Here is a 20,603-nt window from a genome sequence, read left to right as displayed (position 1 = left end):
TTCTAGGACGTGTGTCATGGGATGCTTACGTAGCTTACATGGCTACGTAGATAAGCGCAGTTTATCGCTTGCAAATTAGATGCCACTGCATACTAGACGGATGGCAGCACGAACACTAATTTGTAGAATTTAACGGCAGCTGCACTGGATTTCGAACTAATTGCATACGCCTCGTGACACATCTATTTGTATAGATCGTCTACCCCAGAAATCGATGAGAGCTTATGTCTGGTGTGAGGATCATACGTCCTTGCCAAAACACCTGGTAAATGGCTGTTCTGTAAATGATTAGACTAAAGGTGTTCTCAGTCATTGCTCCAACAGTTCAGCGTGGGTCGGTTTATTTACGCCAAATACTGACTGACTAAATAGCCGATTGCTGGAGCGTTGGTGGGGAGATTGACAACAGCTAGGTCTTAGTAAAATGTCCCAGTATTACTGGTATTTATATGGCAATTTAATTGTTAAACGACGCATACTATTCAATAAATTTGATCTCCCATGAGTTTTTATCATATACTTCAGTGCCTGTAAATGTTATCAGTCTTCGAAGCTAATTGATCGTCAATCGGCCAGTAAAAGCTAAACGTCCGTCATATCCCGACAACGGTCATCACTATCCACCCAATCAGCCGCCGTCTCAGCGGCTCGAGGGCGGCCTGACCGAGCCCGTCAGTTACCCTGTCCCTGACCTGACCTGCCCTGACCTGGGTTGGCCTGGGGATATTTGACGCGTTCCTGATATGGGCTGGCCTAGGTATGTGATATTTGACGCGTTCCTAACCTGCCCTGACCTAGACTCATCAGTGGCGATCAGACGCGTCCCTGACCTGACTTGGGGTGACCTGGGGTGATTTGACGCGCTCCTAACCCGCGGTACCCGTTCGGCAGGCGATTGTGAGCGCCTCCAGCCTGCCGCTGTCCATCATTATCGTGGGCGTGGGCGGCGCCGAGTTCGACGCCATGGAGGAGCTGGACGGTGACGAGGTGCGTCTGACGGCCGGCGGCCGCGCCGCGCAGCGCGACATCGTGCAATTCGTGCCGCTGCGCCGGCTGTCGGGCGGCGACCCGGCCGCCGTCAGGACCCGGCTGGCGCGCGAGGTGCTGGCAGAGGTGCCGGCACAGTTCCTCGGCTACATGCGCAGCGCCGGCATCCAGCCGCAGCCGCCGCGCGCCGCGCCCGTTCCCCTGCCGCCCGACCCGCAGCTCGTCTGAGGCCGGTCGAACGGGGACCTGACCTGACCTGACCTGACGTGGATATTATGGGCGCTCCCCGACCTCTGGGTGACCGGCATCCCGTGTGTCCAGTGTGTCCGGCCTGTCCTGTCTGGTGTGCCCCTGGCTCCCCTTGTACCCACCCCACCCCACCCCGGGGGTTCCACGCCAGACTAGGGGCGGCGCTCGCCCGCTGGGCTGGACTGCTGTGTGCGTGTCTGTGTGCGTGTGGGCGGGGAGGCTGTCAAGTCGGGACTGCCGGCGGTCAGTTTAAGTCCCCGACCTGTCAGATGTGCATTTGGGTTTCCGTGGGTGATGTACTTAGTAATATCGAAATGTGATGCAGCCAAGGGATATTGTTGAAGAGGCCATATAGCTGTTGTCCTGTGTGCTTAATCAGACGATTTTTACTTGTTTTATTTTTGTCGTGGATGAATGCTGGCTGTGGTCCGATTTGAATGGGTTGTTGTTACGATATTTGTTTAAATGTCAGCCTTTATTAATCTGGGAGGTACCGATACTGTTCGCCACTGTCGCTCAATTTGCAGCCGTTTCGCACAGCTCGCGCTGCCGTTTATAATTCGAGGGTCCAACACGCGTCTGCTGCGCACAGATGTGACGTGCCTTAATCACTTCAGTAGCTGCCCAACTGCCCGTGCCCCGGCGTGCTCCGCAGGTGACCTGCGAAGTCAGATAAGAGCTCGCTAGCGGTATGCCATCCACCGTTTGTAGCCAAGTAGCTAGATGAAGGGCCTAGGTCGGTCAGCAGGACCCCGTGGCGCTATGCTCTCAGATCAACCCGAGGGCAGTGGTGTCTTCGTGTGGCGTGCCTCAGATGGGCCGGGCTCTCAGGGCACGCCGCCGCCGCTAAGGTCACTCACACCCTCCCTTTGCTGACGCCACAGGCTCAAATACGCACCGAGCCTGCGCCCGATGTGGTGTTGGTGTGCCAACCGTGGCCCCAAGTGAGAAGCCTTGCTGGTTTTTGCAACAGCTGAGCTTCGTTGTGAGGTTAAATTTAGGTGTTGGTCGACCGAACAATTCCTACCAGTGGCACACGTCTCTTTATTGAGGCTGGCTACGCAGAACCCTGTGTTACATATGGTTGAGGTCGGAGTCATTTCATCTGATGAATTCCTTTTTGTGGAGCATGAAAATAGTCCAACTTCTATCAAACTTGTCGGATAAACTAGAATTATATATAGAATAAATTCGTAGTTGGTGATTTCAGTTGAACCGTTTTTCCACAGCTCTGTGACTGGGCTTCTGCGCGTTTCCACGAGTTTCCATCTATAGCATTATTGCTGCGTCGTTCAAATGTATCCCGTTGCCGTCATACAGGGGCGGTGGGTGACCCCGCGGGATCTCCCTCACCTAATTGTGAAGGGTATGACGCAGCTCAGCTCCCTACCGGTACTAGCTGTATTTAATGGTGTGCATCTGCTGCTGCTGGGATGCGCTGGGGTGAAAGAAGCCTGTTGCCTTGTGGGGTACACACCGTGTCTGTGGGAGTATATGTCTGTTCGTATCCCCACTTTTCAACACTACCCCATGGTCAGTACAATGTTGTGTGTACTTACAGCATTTTGGTGTCTCGATGTGCAATAGGGCGTGCTTTGATGGATCGTTGCCGCTCGCGTGCCGTGTGTGAGCCCGCGGGTGTGCGTCCCGACCCAGCCCTCCCGGCCGGCCCGCCAGCCCTCTCGCTCCAGCCGGGCCCCGACGACGGACGGGTCGCCGCCGCCGGCCGCTGCAGCTGCCCGCGGTGAGCTCTGTGTACGCTTTGGCCGCTGCGGCGTCTGGGTGCTTCCTCCAACACTGCGAATGTGTGAGCAGAGCTGTGATTGACCTGTCCGCCAGCCTCAACCCGTTGACGTGCCGCAGCGCAGGCGGAGGCTGTTGTCATGTCTCGTCAGAACGCTGACTGGTGTTATGTGGGTACTGAGTTAATCGGCTGCTATCATGTCTCGCCATGGAGCGCTGTGATCTGTCAGGACCGCGGGCTGCAGCTGCCCCTTCTCGGGGCGTCTGGCGGCGCTCTTTCGCACTTGCCTGTCTAACCACGTGACCAGTTACTCCCTATTCCTCATATTCTTGATTCACATGTATTTTGCTACTGCTTTTAACTGCGTCGACATGCGCCACCCGCTCGCTGTGTCGCGGAGATGAATCGAACTCCGTGCGCTTTAACTGCCTGCCTGTCATTACCGTGCCTATTACAGTTCACCTCAGGGACTGTGGGGCATCAGTGGGGTTTCTGTGAAATACACATCAACGAATCATATTATGATCGTTTTATTTGAGCTAAAGAACATGGAAGATCGTCGGGGATCGCACATCATGAGTCGGGCGGCGCGTGCGGGAACATTATTGTCTTCACAAACAAACAGTATGCGGCTTCCACCCGACGCGTGTCCCACAACAAACACATACAAATACACCGACACACCCACACGGACGCAGCCGCCCACAACCAGCCTCTGGCGGCCAGGACAGCACAGTCGTCCACAGTCCGACTCCGGGCCGGTTGAGACGGCGTAGTCTTACCATGTCCGCCTGTGGGGCGGCCGGTCAAACAGAGGCCATAAACCGGCACGGGCGAAACAGACTCGCCACAGTAAACAAAAACGACACGCGGGCGCACCGGCGGAGCGGGCAGACTGAGGTACCGGCCCGGCCCTCACGGCCGTCCGACCGGCACCGGCTGTCCGTGAAGCCGCCGCGTGCGGCCGGCGGCGGCGGCGGCAGGCGTCTATCACAGAAGGGCTCGCGGGGCGGCGCGCGGCGCATCACACCAGGCGCGGCTGGTGCCAGACCACGCTGCCGCCCAGACAGCCCGTCACCAGCAGACACTCGCACGGCGAGAACTTGGCCGTCACCACAGCGCGCTTGTGGGACGAGGTGGCGGCCAGCTCGTGCAGCGGCCGCGCCGGCGGCGCCCAGCACGTGCTCAGCTCCTGGCCCGTCTCGCTGAAGGCCAGCAGCCGCACGCCGTGGCCGAACGGGGAGCAGAGCAGCCGGCCGTCGGCGCTGAAGCACAGCTCCTTGATGAAGCCGTGCGTCAGTCGCAGGTTGGGCTCCTCGATGTAGCGCGTCAGGCGCGGCCGGTTCTGCGCGATCTGGTGGCTCAGGTCCACCTGACGGTAGCGCTCCCTCGCGCGCGCCTGGGAGCCGATCAGGAACACCGAGTCGGCGCCGCCGCCGTGCCGACTCGGACCGGCGCGGATGATGAACGGACCCTGAGCGTCGCCGCCGACATCGGGCGACTCACCGCGCTCGAGCGCGCGCTGGCGGCGCCGGTGCTCGCGGATGATCTCGAGCGCCTCGACCACGTCTGCCGAGGGCGCGCGCAGCTCGATGCTGCGGCCGGCCAGCTCGTGGATCAGACTGGGCTCGCCGGCGCCGTGGCGCAGCGTGGCGTTGAAGCGGATCTGCATGAGCGGCCGACGTCGGGCCGTGTCGCCGGCGCCCGGCTCCTCGGGCTCGGCCTCTCCGTCCGGCCGCCGGCCGTTGACGCGGATCGTGAACAGCGAGCCGGTCGACTGGGAGATGTCCTGCAGCTCCCGCAGCGGGTCCGGGCTGCTGGCCGCCGGCCGCCGCGACCGCTCGTCGTCGGCCAGCTGCTCTGGCGGCGGCGGCGGCGGCGGCGGAGGCAGCTCCGGCTCCGGCGGGTCTCCGGACGAGTCCGGATCCGCGTCTTCGTCTCCGGGCCGCAGCCGCTCGTCCTGGATGTCGTGCACGCACGTCCACTCGGAGGCCTCCTCGCTGCTCGTGTTGCGGCTGGCCACACACCAGCCGAGCGGGTGCATCGCCAGCGAGGCGATCATCTCTGCCTCGTTCCCTGCAGATACACCACGGGGGCGTCAGAAGGGAGGGGCGTAAGTGGTTTAACAGGAAATCAGAAGTCCGAATTGCCGTGTTATGTGTGTCAGATTATCTACTGTAGCAACTCAGTGTTGTTAACGCTTCAAACGAATTAAATATTGAAATAAAAGATTGATGCACGGCCACGGGGCTCTAAGACACAGCAAACAATTCAAAACGTGGACAAATAACCGAAGATTGAAATCGGTCGCGAGCCATACCATAATTGAATGTCAAAAAGTGTCTCAACTCTCAATAATAAAAAACGTTACAGACGACACAAAATGAATGGCTCATGAGCGCGGGGATATACCGGGAGCGCGTTGCAAATGGGGTCCGGAACAGCCCGATGGCCGCAAACGAGGCCGTCTGATCTGCATTGAGAGTAGCGCGGTAAAGTCAGGATGGATGGGCCCATAAACCATCGGGCTGCGAGCCGATCGGTAATGGGTCGCTCGGCGCGACGGGCCCCAAAGCGGCGTCGCGTGCCGCGCCCTTGATGAGCTGCTCAGGCCGCCGACCAGCTCGCCTCAATGCCCCGACAGAGTCCCGCAGCCGGCGTCGACGCTACTGTGAAACATTTAAATTAGCCGAGTTCGCGGCAACTGGCCGACTTCTCGCATCCTCGGCCTTTGATGAGTTAGACTTGAGACGGCGCTATTTCTCATCATTACCGACACGTCGGCGTAGCACAAGAAACTTGGGACGAGAAACGACTGCGGACAAACGGCCGTGGTCAGCGGACGTGGGTGGGCTCAGAGCTAAATTCTGCTTCTATTCGGTAACAACGAACGCAATACCTACTACTCATAGTGATATATGCACTGTGCAGTATATCGTACAATAAAATTACGTGTCTAGCTGATTGTAAGACTACCAATTTCACGCTAACCATGATTCACCAATAATTAGAAATAGGTCGAATATGAATTAAACCTTTAGAGTTTTAAGGTCAGGAAGACAAACAAATAAACGTCCATAAGCTAGCGGCAGCAACGAGAAGATTTCGTATGCCTCAAAGAAGATACGTGTAGTGCAACTTCACTCTATACGGCCAGTTGCAACCTTGTCAAATTCTGGCAAATAGCGAATAGGTAGTGTCGGAATTTCGCAAAAATAGCGTTGCAAAGTTCACAAAAAAAAAATCCACGCTGGCAGAGCAGTGGGGCCAGCGAGTGCCCGTCAGGTACGAAAAACAGCTTCATTTTAGCTTCAGTGCCTACAGATATAACGCAGACCTAAGAGGAAATAAGAAAATCTGCTGGTTGAAAAATGCTCACGGCAGGGCCAAGACGCGCCGCTGTCAATAGCACAAACAGCTGCGACTCTCGCAGTTCGTCGAAGCACTGGCTAAAATTGGTTTGCTAGCGTCCTCTGAAAGGCGGGATGCGAACTGCAGGTCTCGCCATGCACGACAGAGGGCATCGACGTCTGTTCGTTTGAAATGATTCCCCTCATCTACTAGCATATTCTTCCAGACCTCCTGCGCCAAAACACTCGAAGGTTGTGATAACCGAGCAAGGACGCCCAACTCCCGGGTCATTGTCCCTGGTCCCCGACTAGCGACCTCTCCAGCCGACGAGACCGTCGGTTCAAATCAAACCACCCCGTACTGTTGCGGCACTCATGGCACCGTGATACCGTTCGACCTGAGCCGTGAAGAGACGGATGATACCGCCAGCTACCAAGAGACTTCACTGTAGAGAGGACGCTAGCAGCCCGACCCACCTTCGGGAAAGTCTGTGATGAACTCGATCCGGTTGCGCCGTCGAGACGTATCAAACAGGTGCGTGTAGCGGGCAGCCGCAGGGAACGGCGTCTTACTGATCTGCATCAGTTTATACAGGCTCGGCTGGCGACAGAGGGGAGCGGGCGTGTGTCAGAGAGCCGAATATAGACAGGCCAGGACGGGGAACAGAACAAACAATGGCACAATTATACCTCCGGAGCGAGTTAACGTAAACACAGCCGCAGACCAGGGTCAGCGCTCGCTTCCAGATTAGACGCAGGGTTTGCCTGTTTGGTGTGCTGTTCTCCGTATTTCGTGCGCTGAACGGATTCATATAGCCAGTCGCTAAGACAAAACGTGACAAAAAGAACCGCACGTTAAATGTGGCTCAGAAAAGAACACAGAGGCGCAAAAAAGAGCGTCGGAGAATACCGGCTGCCGATTGTCACCAGACTGACCTTGAAGCCCCGCAGGTCTTCCTGCATGGTGTCGAAGTCGACGTCGTGCACCACCATCAGGTAGCCGTTGTTAGTGCAGATCACCAGCTTGCTGAAGTCGGGTGTCAGACTGGTGCGCATCAGGCCGTTGGTGTGCAGTACCCGTGTGTTTTGCGTCCGCTGCTCCGAGCCTCTGCCGCATACCGAGAGAGGGAGAGTCAGGGCAGAAAGGGAGAGTCAGGGTAGAAAGGGAGAGTCAGGGCAGAAAGGGAGATTCAGGGTAGAAAGGGAGAGTCAGAGAGGTGAGAAGAGGAAAGAGCCGAACAGAGAACAGGCCACGAATAAGTTTGGAGAATGGAAACTTAATACAACTGACGTTCATGTCCGTAGCAGCTGGGACAAGGAACAGGGTTTTGGGGAAAATACAGCAGGTCTGCATCGTGGTAGCAAGCAAATAACTCTAACATGGAATCTGATTAAGCAAGAAATGAGCGAACTCCAGGTGATATTGAATGCGAGATAACGCTTACAAGCCAGGTGGACTTAAGTGCAAGTGTCAACTAAACCATCGACATAGGTAACGTAATCTGCCGACCGATCACGCACCCGACGTTGTTCAGATTCCAGGTGTAGATGCTGCCGTCGAAGCCGGACGTGACCAGCAGGCTCTTGTGCGGCAGGTACTCGATGTTCTTCACCCAGTTGCTGTGCGCCTCCAGACAGTGCACCTTCTGGCGCAGATTGCGCACGTCCCAGATGGCCACCGTCTTATCGTCCGAGCACGAGGCGAACATGCGACAGTCCAGGAACCTGCGCAACAATCGGAAGGCTATTGAAAAAGCGAGACGACAAACAAGTTCCACAGAAATGATGACGATGATTTGGGGTTTTGGACTTTCAGACTGCCTGAGATCCTCAGCGCCCACAGTTATAAAGTTAACACAATCTGTAAAAAGCTGGATCGCAAAAGGACGAAGTCGGTCGATTACTCACTTGACGCAGTTGACGTATCCCTGATGCGCTTCCTCCACGGTGTGCACGTTCCGGCGCGTGAGCGTGTCGAACAGAAGCACACAGCGCCGCTCGCAGGCCGCCACCAGCACCTTCCTGCACGCGCCGCAAGCGGGTGGGGAGAACACTGGGTGTTAGTAGGGATTAGGGAAAAGACCACGTTAGCGGTGAGTAACGCTGACCACCGGACCGGTAGTTTAGCGACTTTCGAGTGTAACATGTATGGTCCACGACGCAACAACAGCACGTTCTTTACAGAGGCCACCTGTATAAATAAAGGTAGGACGATTACGTCCGGGACATTTGTTCATATATAATGACAAAAAATTTCCGCAAAGTAAAGAAAAAAAGTAAAACGAACCCATCCTTGGAGAATTCCAAGTTAAAGACGGCTCCACCAGATCCCTTGAAATCTTCATATGTCGCCACAGGTGCCACACTGAGAAGGAAAACTTCGCTGAAGACATAAAACCAGCTCACCCTACCTAAAAGACGACCATGAGCTGTACCAGTGTGTCAGGCGACGGGTGTCACAAGTCACAACCGAAAAGCTTGGATGTCTGTTTCCAATCGCGAGTCCCTCAAGGTCAAGTTCTGTACTAAGAGTTCGTCCAGTGAAGGTTGGCAAACACTGGGGTATGCACTTACAATAAAAAATTAAGTCTTTACCGTATATAGGCAGACACGTTTGCTAGGCCCTAGTGTGATTATTACTAAGGAAGAGCGATGCAGCTAGCCGTGTCCGGAGTTCACGAAAAAAGCAGACATAAATGAATCGCATGATCAGGTTAAGAAAGCATTACCTATATTGCTATGCGAGTGAAACGCATGCAAGCAAAGTCCAATGCAAATGTTTCCTTATGACATGTGTCTATGTGGATGCATTCCAACATTGGTGACCTGGCGCAAGCGCAGCCATCCCAGTCAGCGTCTGTGTAATTCAGTCAGCGTGGGTAGCTAGCGCAGCCGGTCTCACCGCGAGTAGAGCCGGGACGAGATGGCGTCCTGGTCGCCGAGCGTGGGCCTCCAGCCGTACTGCCGGTCGTACGGGTAGAGCGTCACCCGGCCGGTGGCGCGCGGAAACTTGGGCATCCTCCCTCACACGGCCCTCCGCCGGCCTATGGCCAAAGACAGATGTGTTAGGCTCAAAGATGTTGGTGCGCTGTCGTTCGGGGATGATGATTTGTTGTTTGTTTATTGAGTAACGATACAGATGGGAAATGGGACATAGGCAATTGTGGTCAAATGTTCGAATTATTCAGAAATGTCAAATATACCTTCAAAGGGAACATGTATCAAAATGCACAACACATAGTTGTTGAGAAACACAAAGCATCATTTAACACTTGCATCATGTATATTGTATATTGAAGGCAGTCATATATTGTGGCTGTGGGCAAACTTTGAACTCATTGGTGACTGGTAACACCAACTGAACATGAGTGGCAGAACAGAAGCCCCGGAAGGAGTTAGCTTGGTCTTCCATAAAATATGGTGTATGGTGGTTATGCAATATCCACTGTACAACATTATCCTATTGCAACAAAACCATGTCTTGCCCATCCTAAACTGATTTTACCCAAGTCCCAGCCTATCCAAACTTTCTACTACTAAATGCAACTGACATAACCTAACCTGGTCTTATGCTTACCTAACCCTACAATACCTAGTATCTTACACCTAGCACCTGCCTCTGGCAGAAGGCTAGGCTTAGGCTTCACTCAGCCTTCAAGCTTGGCTAGAACAGATCAGGTTTGATCACGTCAGCCTCAGGTGACCTCAGCTTGATTTATTCATGGTAGTGGCTGCACTTTTACCCATCATCTGTAGATAAGATATTCAAAAACAAGCAAAATTTCACCTTGGAAAATTATTTGACCTTAGCTTCAGCAATACAGCTGGTAGCAAAAACTTGACCTGGAAAACTTTGCAAAGCAAACCTACTTTTGCTATCACCTAAAACTAAATGTTCCATTATACATTTTGATCTTCTCTGTCTGAATTAGACATTTACAGTCATCTGCAAGCATGGGAACAGAATCTTGTGTATTTTTGTCTATCTTAATTTCATTAAAACTGAATTTTTGGATCATTTTGCTAATATTAGAATCACAAAAAAAAAAACAAACAATCAGCACATTCCTTGTCAGCAACATTTGGATAGCATGATCATTCAATATAATGAGAGGGATTCTGAATCGCCAGGTATAGATCAAGCAGGATGCCAGACAGGCCCCAACAGCGAAATACTTATGCCATAGACCTCTGTACCTCTGTACATGCTTATGCCAACTATGAACTCGCGTCTACCAGCATGGCATACGCTAGTCATGACCACCAGTGTTTCATAATCTTTGAGCACAGAGCAGGCATCAAAAATTGCAAAAAGTTTGCATACAAATAGTAAATGATATTAAATTTCTTTAAGTGCTCATTTAACCTTCGCCCCAGTGGGGGGGGGGGCATATGTTACCACCCTGTCGCGTTTTATGCGTGTGAATAAAAAAACCGCGGCGCGTAGCGCCGCGCCGCTTCGGGTAGCTTTGGGTACATCAATTTTGGACAATGTGTGAAATTTTTGACCACAGGTCATGTCAGGTCAGGTTACCAGGTCAAGTTAATCGACCAAGCCTAAAAAAGTTTGCAATCATGTCCAGCCTGCAGTGTTTGTCAGAAAGGTTTTAAACTTGGTGGATTGCATGGTGTTATGGGCGCCTACAATTCGTATATCTCGGATTTTTTTATATCCGTGACCTAAGGTCAGGTCAGTGGCGTGACCTTTCCATTACAAGTCAATGGAGAAAAATGAAAATGCCTCTAGATCCGTGTGTACGCATAGGAACAGTCCAAATATTTCAGAACATTAGCGTCGCCACGGGGGGGCAAGCGGGGCAGCTTGCCCCCCCCCCCCCCCCCAACCTCGGACCGGGCACCCCCTGAGATCGATACAGATCCGATGAGATTTTGGAGTCGGGAAAAAATGAGGGTACCTTTCTGAGAATGCCTGTGAGGTCAGACTCGGTTGGAGCAAGCAGTTCAAACCAGAGTCTGACTCGCAGTCGCCAAAATCTTCAAGACTCCGAGTCCAGACTCGGAAATGTCAATGCTGTGATTCATTCCATGTTCCTAGTTCGTTCTTTATTACATTGTACAGCTGATTTTCATAAGTTTTGGAGTGCTGACACAATTTTCGTTCAAAGCGTGAAACGAAATCTTCGGGGCCTTTCTCAACTCTCGTCAAATGTCTGCGAAAGGCTTAAGTACCGTACAAGTGTCGCAGGGCTCATGAGCTTGCTTTAAACAAAGGCTCCTAAGGAGCTCCACTGAGCCCTAAAGAAGCTTTCAGAGGGCCCAAACCGGCCTCTGAAAGTCCCACTGGTATCCATGTTCTCTGAGGGCCCATACAGGGATCTTTGAGCCTTCGAACATTTCTCAGAACCTTAACTGGCCTCTGTTAGTTCAGCCAAACTTTTGAGGCGACATACTTTGCTAACCCCAAGCCGGCATCTGAGGGGTCACAGCTCACGTGTCCCTCTGAGGTCCGCAACACATGTTTATTATGTCCCTACGTAGGGTTCTTAGGGATTCGACACAGACCCCGAGGGTTCACACTGTTATCCGAGGGCTCCAGGGCCAGGCTCACCCGGGGCCTAGTCTCTTAGCGCCCGCCGCCCACACTGGCTTCGGAGGGCCCCACCTTGGGCTCGGAAAGCCCTAAAGCACCACGTACACGTAAATATTTGAGGTGACCCACGCCGATCTCCGGGATCCTAAGCATGCTTCTAAGAGTCGGCACTGGCCCTGAGTGGCCTGAAATGGCCTGGAAGTCCCAAACCTATCTCTAAGGGATCCCTTGCCGCTATGCCGTGCGTAACTTTTGGTTCCGTTTAATAGCTTTTGTTCGCGTTTGCAGCGCTTCCCTTCACACGAAAAACGAGAAACTTTTGTTCACACTCGAGTAGACAAAACACTTCCTCTCACTGGAGCAAAGATGAATTACTTCCGATTCACACTTCCGACATTCACTCTCCGCCGAATGCCCAGCTTAGCTACGATCGGCGGCTGGGATAAGTCCTATGCATTTCACGTAAAACCTCTGCATGCATGCGTGAATGGAGGTTTTAGCAGGGTGATCCGATTAAATGGATCGTTTTTCACCTTTTTCTGGGTAATGATCATGAGCGTCGAGCCTATGCACAGGGGCCCTCTGCAGTGTGTCGGCAATCGCAGCCACTATATACTATAATTCTACCAGTCGTTTTTGTCATGAAATTTCAAAATTTTGAATTTTTCTGTAAAAAAAATTACATGTCATAGCTAGAAGGAAACCTTTGTCACCATCGGATTCCTCGCACCATTGCGCGTCGAATGATATGTAAAACGAGTGAGTAAAGACTGGGGAAAGGCAAGTTTTAACACAAAAGTTGATTTTGCCCCCCCCCCCCCAACCGAAAATCTCTGGCGACGCTTATGTTTCAGAATCACAATGATTTGGACCATCCGTGATGACCTTGGTGTCATTTTTGCTGATAGCCTCTAGAAAGGTCATCCGAGGTCATTTGAGGCTACAAACATATTTTTGCCAACAACTCGCGATTGGAAAGAGATAGGACGCTGGGGATGGTCTCATTGTGTTTGTCTTGTTGAGACGCATCGACTGATATGCAACATGACCTTTTCCGGTCAGGTCATGACCTTGACCTGAGGTCAAATTTTCAAGTTGACCTTTCAAGGTCAAGTTATAGTTCATGCGACGCGTCTCGGCGAGAGGAACACGATTCTGGCAACAGAAATGTCGTGGCTTTTTGTAGTCACTGTCGTTAAGTTACTGTCGAAAAACACTTAGTAAAAACAGCTATTTTTGGAGTTTTTGCCCTCTGGAGGCTAAACCGTTGACCTGAGGTCAATTTTGATGATGACCTTATCAAAAGAAGAGTTCAAAAGCTATCGATTGTTGTTCCATGCGTTTTTCTAGCTACCATAGTTCCTGAGATAACGGCATGTTTTCTGAAAAATATAATGACAATTGGCAAATTTTGACCTTTGATGACCTCTGGTGACCCCAATATTGCTCTAAGATGAAAAATGACTGAAATACTTTCAAACGTACGCATTGAGAGCTGGGGCATTCCCCGATAGATCGTACCACTTTTTTCCAATTTGACACCCTCATCTCTCGGAATTTGACGAGAATTGGTCTTAGGGGTAATCAGGGGCTCTGAATCCACCTGTAACAATTTCAGGCTTATCAGATAAGTATTTTTTGAGTTATGGTGTATAACATTTTTTGGATCTTGCTTTGCAGCGCTAAGTTTGGCGGGCTGTAACTCTAAGACGGATTATTCAAATGCCAAATGTTATACAACATTGAACTTGCCATGAAACAGAGATTAATATGTGTTTTTGAAATTTCGAAAAATACGCCATTTTTGATATATGACATATTAAGTTTTCTTTCATTTGTGTTTTTTGGACTTTGGCACCAAATTTTTTTGAATTTTTATTTCTTTAAAAAAAAAATATTTGGCTCATTGTTAACAAATATGCAAAAAATTAGGAAGGTGGGGCATTCCACGTCAAATCAAACACCGAAATCCGTCATCCCCTTCGATTTTTCTGAAAATTTGTAGGCAGACTGGGCATGGTTCAAAACTGAGTTACGTATAATATTTTCGAAATTTGATAACGTATCGCTGAGATATAGGTCATCGAATATAGCGAAAAATGTCACACATCAATTTTTTAAATGGCTATAACTCTGGTTCCTTTTCTGGTATCAAAATGATATTAACAGGGTCGTATAGGCAATTGATAAGGCTTTGATTTTTAATTATAAAATTAAATTGAAGTGACCTTGAAATGCATTTGACCTTGAATTAAAACATAGAAATTTAAATAGCAAAAAACACGTCACCTTCGATTTGGGTAATTTTTACATATTATGTCCGTCACAATGTTCCTAACCATCTGTGAAAAAATTGGACTGGGCCATTCATAACTTTCGCGGCAAACGCCGTTTTCATGCATCAACATCACGCAACCGCGCGTGACCTTGAAAGACAGAGTCAAGACATGCTTGCTTGTGTACACTTTCTGAAATGAATGATTGCTGATAAGTGATATCCCAAACTCTGCGAGAATGGAAATGCATAGTCATCGTAGTCAAGCATTCACGTTCCATAGTAAAAGTGTCTCAGGCAAACGGTAATTTGCGGTGAATTTTGAGCCGTGTGGAAATGCATCATGAAGTGAATTCAACGAAAACATTATCACGCAACGATATCTTCACGTCATTTGATCTTCACTATACGAAAGAACATACATTTTTTAGTATGTATGGGAAATTTCTAGTTAATCCAATAATAAATATGGCAGTTAGAGGCCTGCTAAGAGTAACATGTCGTCGGCTGAGGCGGCTCGGCCGATGCGGGAAACGCAGCAATCACAATTTTGTGTTTACACGTTCATATTTCAATTGTTTACCAACCGATTTTCAAAATTCTTTCACCAGAAGATTGCCTGTACATTTCTTAGTCTTCTCACAAAATTTGACGCGAATCGAACGTAATCAGCGGTAGGGAGCGCGATGTAAAGACGGAACCGTTCCGCTCCATCCCGGCACAGTCTACAATTCAGGCGGCGCGTAGCGGTCGGCGCCGGCTGCCGAGTCGCCGCGTCGCTGCGGCGACAGGATGTTCACTTTACACCGCTATTACTAGAACAGTTGTGAACCGATTTTCTTATTGCTTGCACGATGAGATGTCCAATTCAATTCTTGACAGGTAGCCATAATTAATTTCGCATTAATCTTATGAGATATTGGCGAAAAACAGGAGGGGTGGGCGAAATTCGCTCTTCCCCCTCCACTGCGCGTGCAAACATACGTTTGCATATGTGCAATTTTCTTCAAAACTTATGAATGGCCCACTCTAATTTTTTCACAGGTTGTTAAGAATATGGTAGGCAATAAAATATATGAAAATGAGCCAAATCGAAGGTGACGTGTTTTTTGCTATTTCAATATTTGTGCTTAAGTACAGAGTTAAGCAAATTTCAAGGTCATATATTTAAGTAGGTGCAACTCTTAACAAATGCTTAAGAAATTACATAAACAGTAAGGTTTATTTCATTCAAATCAAACAAGTACAACCAAAGTTATGGTCGTTCAAAAATATAAAGATGCAACATTTTGTACAAATTTGATGCCCTATATTTAGAAGACCTGTGGTCAGAATGTGCAAAAAACATCAATGTAATGTCCGGGGCCACACAGGAACTCGCTCACAAATTTATAATGAAATCGCTGATGGTAAGGTGCAAAACAGCCGATTTTTGTTCGATTTGACGTGGAATACCCCAGGTGTTCTTTCTATAAATGTATTTATTTTACGTCACGATAACGGTTTCGAATAGTGATTCCGGGAGAGGAGCTTACAAATGGCGTGGTAAAGCTGCCTAGTGACATCACGGGTTACTGAAATTTCAATTGAAGTCTGAGTCATCTGAAAAAAGTGAAGAGAAGGTTCATCCAACCCTCTTTCCTATAAGCGCGAGGGTGAAAAAGGCTGTTTGGTTCTGACATTGTTTTGGACGCCAACAACCATAGCTGTCCGAGATGAAAGCTACAGGACGCATACATGGTGTCCTCCAGAGGTCTCACAACTTGTATATCTGGGAATTTTTAAGGTTACGTGAAGTCAGGTCGGTCACGTGACATCACTGTTATAAGTCAATGGGGAAATATAAAAACTGTTATCTTGGCGCCGAGAATGATCTAAAACTATCCCACGTACATGGTATCGTGATTTCATGCACTTCTTGCAAAGTCCAATGCTTTTCTTTTGCATTGGTAACCTTGCGTGACGTCATTTATGACGTCGCTAGGGTCGTACGAGTTTTTCGTCAACAACTCCCGATCAAATGGAGCTAGAGAGTCAGGAAAGCCACCAATGGACTCGGGAAGACCTTCCGAATCGAATGATATGCCATATGATACCCTTTGCCCAGCTTCGTGACCTGAGGGGCTCTGACTTGACCTTGATCCGAGGTCAACTACTTAAGTTGACCTCACCCTAGCAAAAAGTATACCATTCGATGCACCTGAGCTAGGCGAACACAATGATGCCAAAATCGCGGCTCTGCGGCCATTTTTTGCGAAGTTATTTACTAAAAACCGAACCCGTAACTTCAGTCACTTGACCTGACCTCAGACGCTACCGGTTAAATTGAGACCTTAAAATCGGGTACCAATCGCTGCGACTTGTTGCGGCACACACGCTCGTTTTTTCCGCGAGGCTCTAGCTCTATTAGAAGCGAAACGGCGTGCTGGGGTCGTATCAACCCCACCGAAACCCATTTTGTTTGCGGGAAAATGAGGATTTTATAGAAAGAACACCTTTCTAATTTTTGCATGTCGATTTGCAATGACATGAAGTTTATTTTGAAAAATAAAAATTTGAAAAATTTTGGTCCCAAAGGTCATTAGAGGCAAATGAAAAAAGATTAAGGTTTTTGCTCAACAATAAAAATTTTTCTTTGGAATTTTTAAATGGTAATATTAATTTTTGATTCATCGCAAGCTTAGTGTTGTTTACTGTTTGTTGGTAGCTTAACCCGTTCTTGAGTTATAGGCCATCAAACTCACCGTTATAAACCGAAGTTAAAAGAATGTAATGCAATATAACTCAAAAAGTTTTGATCTGAGAAGCCTGATATTTTTCCAGACGTCTTTGGGGCCTATGATTACCCCTAGGACGGATTTTCATTAAAATCTGAGAGATGAGGGTGACGGGCCTGGTACGATCTATCGTGGAATGCCCCAGCTATCGACTGCTTTTTACCGCGTCTTTCTAGCCCTCTTAGTTTTTTAGTTAGAGGTGGGTGGTAACATATGCCCCCCCCCCCCCCACTAGGGCGAAGTTGGCAGAGACCGCCACTGGGGCGCGGGTTAAAGGTAGTGTGCCAGCTTTCTTGGACCATATGGAGTTAATGACCCGGATAAGGAGAACCGGATTTTTAGAACTTATCCATACCTTCAAAACTTATGGAAACGTCTTAAATTCTTCAAATTTTGAGTACCCCAGTGCGAAATTCGCCCCGACGGGTTGTCGGTCGTACCCCAACCACATTTCACACCACTATGAACAATAAATGCACACACTAAAATCGCTATTACCGATAGGCTCATCCAATCAAGTTTCGATAAACCCGTTCATCATCATCTCCTGCGGTTTCGAACACGCCTGTTAGGTGGCTTCTGATGCTCGTCGAGGTCGGAATTTCCAAATACGCGTGGTGCGTCGGGCCGCGCGCTCTGACTTCGGCCAAGAAAAATGCGTCAGCTGATCATTGTCATTTCTGCCACTTGCGTGTGGTGTAATGGGGTCATAACTTAAGAGACGGCTGTTTCATATCAATTATTTTACATAAAATCATATTTCAAACCACAAATTAATGTTCGACAGCCAAATTTAAGAAACAATACCAATACAGGCTTACAGTTTAAGGCTCGACATTGTGTTGTCTACGATTAGACAGCTGATAACTCATTCCCGTACGTCGTATGGTCGTAACACTATAATGACCTTTGCTTATTGTCACAAGCGCGCCGCATTCGCGATTGTTGCCCGACGCCTGTTTGCAGGTGAGCCCACTACAGTTGTTATACATATCTAAAAACCGATAAACTTTTAGGCGAAAAAGGCACTATTCCAGGCCCATTTTTGATTTTTTTTTTGCGATATTAGGTAAAAACAGAAGCTTCTTATCCTAGGAAAAATAAAACGGGAAATCTTTCAAAGGTGCAGAGACGTGTGCAGTGGTGTTCCACAGGGTTCCGTGTTAGGTCCGCTGTTGTTTTTGATATATATTAATTTTGTGTGCTCAAAGCTTTCCTGTACTTTTAAGATGTTTGCCGATGACCTTAAATTGTATGCTTCTGTTGCGCGCAACTCTGTGGCGTTGTATCCCCAGACAGATCCGACACTGCAACAAGATATTGACGTGCTGTATAAGACCTCTCTGTCCTGGGGCTTGCGCATGAACAAGGCTAAGTGTGCGGTGTTGAGATTTTCCCGGAAGTTCTGTAGCCAATCTCAGCCGTTGTACACGTTAGACGGTACACCACTTCCGATCCATCACTCGCAGCGCGACCTAGGAGTGTTGGTCGATGATTCGTTAAAATTTCATCTACATATAGCCACTGTAGTGCATAAGGCCGGTGGACTGTGTCACAATTTTAAAAAGGCTACAGTTTGTCGATCACCCGCATTCATGTTGTTCTTTCTCAGGACGCATGTAAGGCCTGTGCTTGAGTATGCGTCTTGTCTGTGGTACACCGAATATGCTGAGGATGTGCGTAAACTAGAAAGGGTACAGCGCAGATGGACAAAACACATTGAAGGGATGCATGACATGACTTATGCGGAGAGGCTGAAGGAACTTGACCTTTTCTCTGTGCAAGGCCGACTAATTCGCGCCGATCTGATACAGTACCGGAAGATTTTCCATGGGAAGAGCACAATAACCCCTGAGGACATTTTCCATCAGCCTCCCCGAGGTGGAACTCGTGGTCACTGCTTCAAGCTGCATGTAGCACGTGCTGTTTCGAACGTGCGGCAGCGCTCGTTTTCGCATCGTCGGGTGGCTATCTGGAATAGTTTGCCAGAGGCCGTGGTGGCCGCTTCAGATCTGTCGTCTTTCAAACGACTTCTCGCACAGGCACTAGGTAACACATTGTACGACTACATCTGACTCGCGATATTTGTGCAAACATACCGATAAGTGTTGTTTTCCAATGGCATATACCACGAGGACACACACTTTCCAGTCATCTGGCCATATCTATAGGACATCATCGTGGGGAGACTGTGACTGGCGTGTCCTGATCCTATCCGGGTTCCTCCTGCTCCAGTCCTTACTACCGGCTGCGAAGCAGAAGGAGCCCCACCAGGTAAGAGTACCAGGTAAGAGTGGCACACTACCTTTAAAGGGACCCTCCCACCTTAACATTAGATTTGAGTTGAGATAGCCAAAATGGGGTCCCTGGCTCACAATTACCGGTTTCGGCACTCACAACATCGAGAAATGCCTTAAATCGGAAATATTGAATTTCAAAATTGCAGCATTTTGATTCAGAGGGGCTAATGCATAGGAATACCTACCCCTCTGAATGTGTGACGTCAGCGCAGATATCTAACGATTTTTAAATGTTTGACTAAAACGTTTTGTAGCACGCGGTGGTATATGCTGCTTTGCGCGCAACAAATGCCGCACTTTCAAATAAAGTCGCTAGGAACAGCGGAGATCCCAAAAAGTAAACAAAAGTAAAAGTCTAATATCTTGAAAACCGGTGAATATTTTTCGATGAAATTTGGTAGATATTCGTGTTTGCTCTTTCTGAACCGAGCGACATCACTTTCATGCCAATTCATTAACTTTTTTGAAGGTGGGAGGGTCCCTTTAAGTTAAAAGCAATTTATGCCAAAACTAGGATCAATATGATGAACAGCAAAACCAAAAGTTAAAATAGTAGGCAACAGCACCATAAAGCTTAAGCTACACTAGCAGTGGTCGTCCAGGAAATTACGTGCGTGATCTGCAGATCCGTGATTGCGAGACTCCCTTGACATCGCTTTCTGCGAGTTTCCAGAATTTCCGTGAGTTATTATAAGCTGACGTAATAATAACAACTAATAAATGGTTTCGCAACAAACGCTTTAATTTGCTACCTTCAATACTATTTTATTGATAAATATTTTATTTTGTTAATAAAACATCAAAAACACAAAAAAATTAAAGAAACAATTATTAATTACGTCACTTGGGTTCATACGGTGCGCCACCAAGTGCGCAGTGCGCCAACAACTGTCTCATATCACTCAAACTCGCAGATTCTGCAAAAAAGTTCGTAGCTTTGAACTTTACATTGGTACGGAACATCCTGACCGTCCTGACTATCCGGCATTTCCTGTACTGAACGTCCGGGATTTCCTTGACTGAATCTGCGTGACCCGTGTAGCTGACCCTGTGTATTTCCTATCAGCTGAACTTGACCTGCGTACCGATTTTCTGCAAAACCCGCAAACACGCAGATCACGGACGTAGGATCCCGCATAGTGTAGCTAGACCTTAACCCTTGTGGGCTGCGAATGCGATAGGTAATCCAATCTCACCTTACAACCTTGCCCTGTCACTTATATGCTATTAGAATAACAAATACAAATCCTCATCTCGAAAGGCAAGGCACGCAATGCTGCATTTCAAGTTTAAAGGCCTTCTTTTTCTTCGACCCAACTTTGGAAAATGAAAAGTCAGAAATACACAGCCCAACTTTGAAATGCAACTGC

General features: G+C 48.9%; 2 protein-coding genes across 5 annotated transcripts in view; one reads left to right on the top strand and one right to left on the bottom strand.

Annotated features, from left to right (window-relative positions):
* The window catches only part of LOC122375276 (copine-8-like), a 16,821-nt gene extending 13,322 nt beyond the window's left edge, over positions 1 to 3,499 (top strand). For all 4 annotated transcript variants that reach the window (XM_043354565.1, XM_043354564.1, XM_043354567.1 and 1 more), the window contains one exon: positions 892 to 3,499. In XM_043354565.1, the coding sequence (XP_043210500.1) occupies positions 892 to 1,215 (324 nt within the window). In that variant the 3' untranslated portion in view covers positions 1,216 to 3,499. The remainder of the gene's footprint in view (positions 1 to 891) is intronic.
* LOC122375275 (DDB1- and CUL4-associated factor 10-like) lies at positions 3,495 to 20,603 on the bottom strand. Its single transcript, XM_043354563.1, has 8 exons — positions 20,430 to 20,603; positions 9,233 to 9,374; positions 8,618 to 8,695; positions 8,239 to 8,352; positions 7,852 to 8,055; positions 7,267 to 7,438; positions 6,808 to 6,931; positions 3,495 to 5,056 (listed from the first exon to the last, which is right to left on the bottom strand). Exons 2-8 carry the CDS (start codon positions 9,346 to 9,348, stop codon positions 4,005 to 4,007), a joined length of 1,860 nt encoding a protein of 619 aa, XP_043210498.1. The 5' UTR covers positions 9,349 to 9,374; positions 20,430 to 20,603; the 3' UTR covers positions 3,495 to 4,004.

The sequence above is a fragment of the Amphibalanus amphitrite genome, unplaced genomic scaffold, assembly GCF_019059575.1.
Source record: "Amphibalanus amphitrite isolate SeventyFive unplaced genomic scaffold, NRLGWU_Aamphi_draft 001808F_arrow, whole genome shotgun sequence".
Lineage (NCBI taxonomy): Eukaryota > Metazoa > Arthropoda > Thecostraca > Balanomorpha > Balanidae > Amphibalanus > Amphibalanus amphitrite.
The sequence above is the reverse complement of the archived record's forward strand: the minus strand, read 5'-3'. Positions and strand labels throughout refer to the sequence as shown.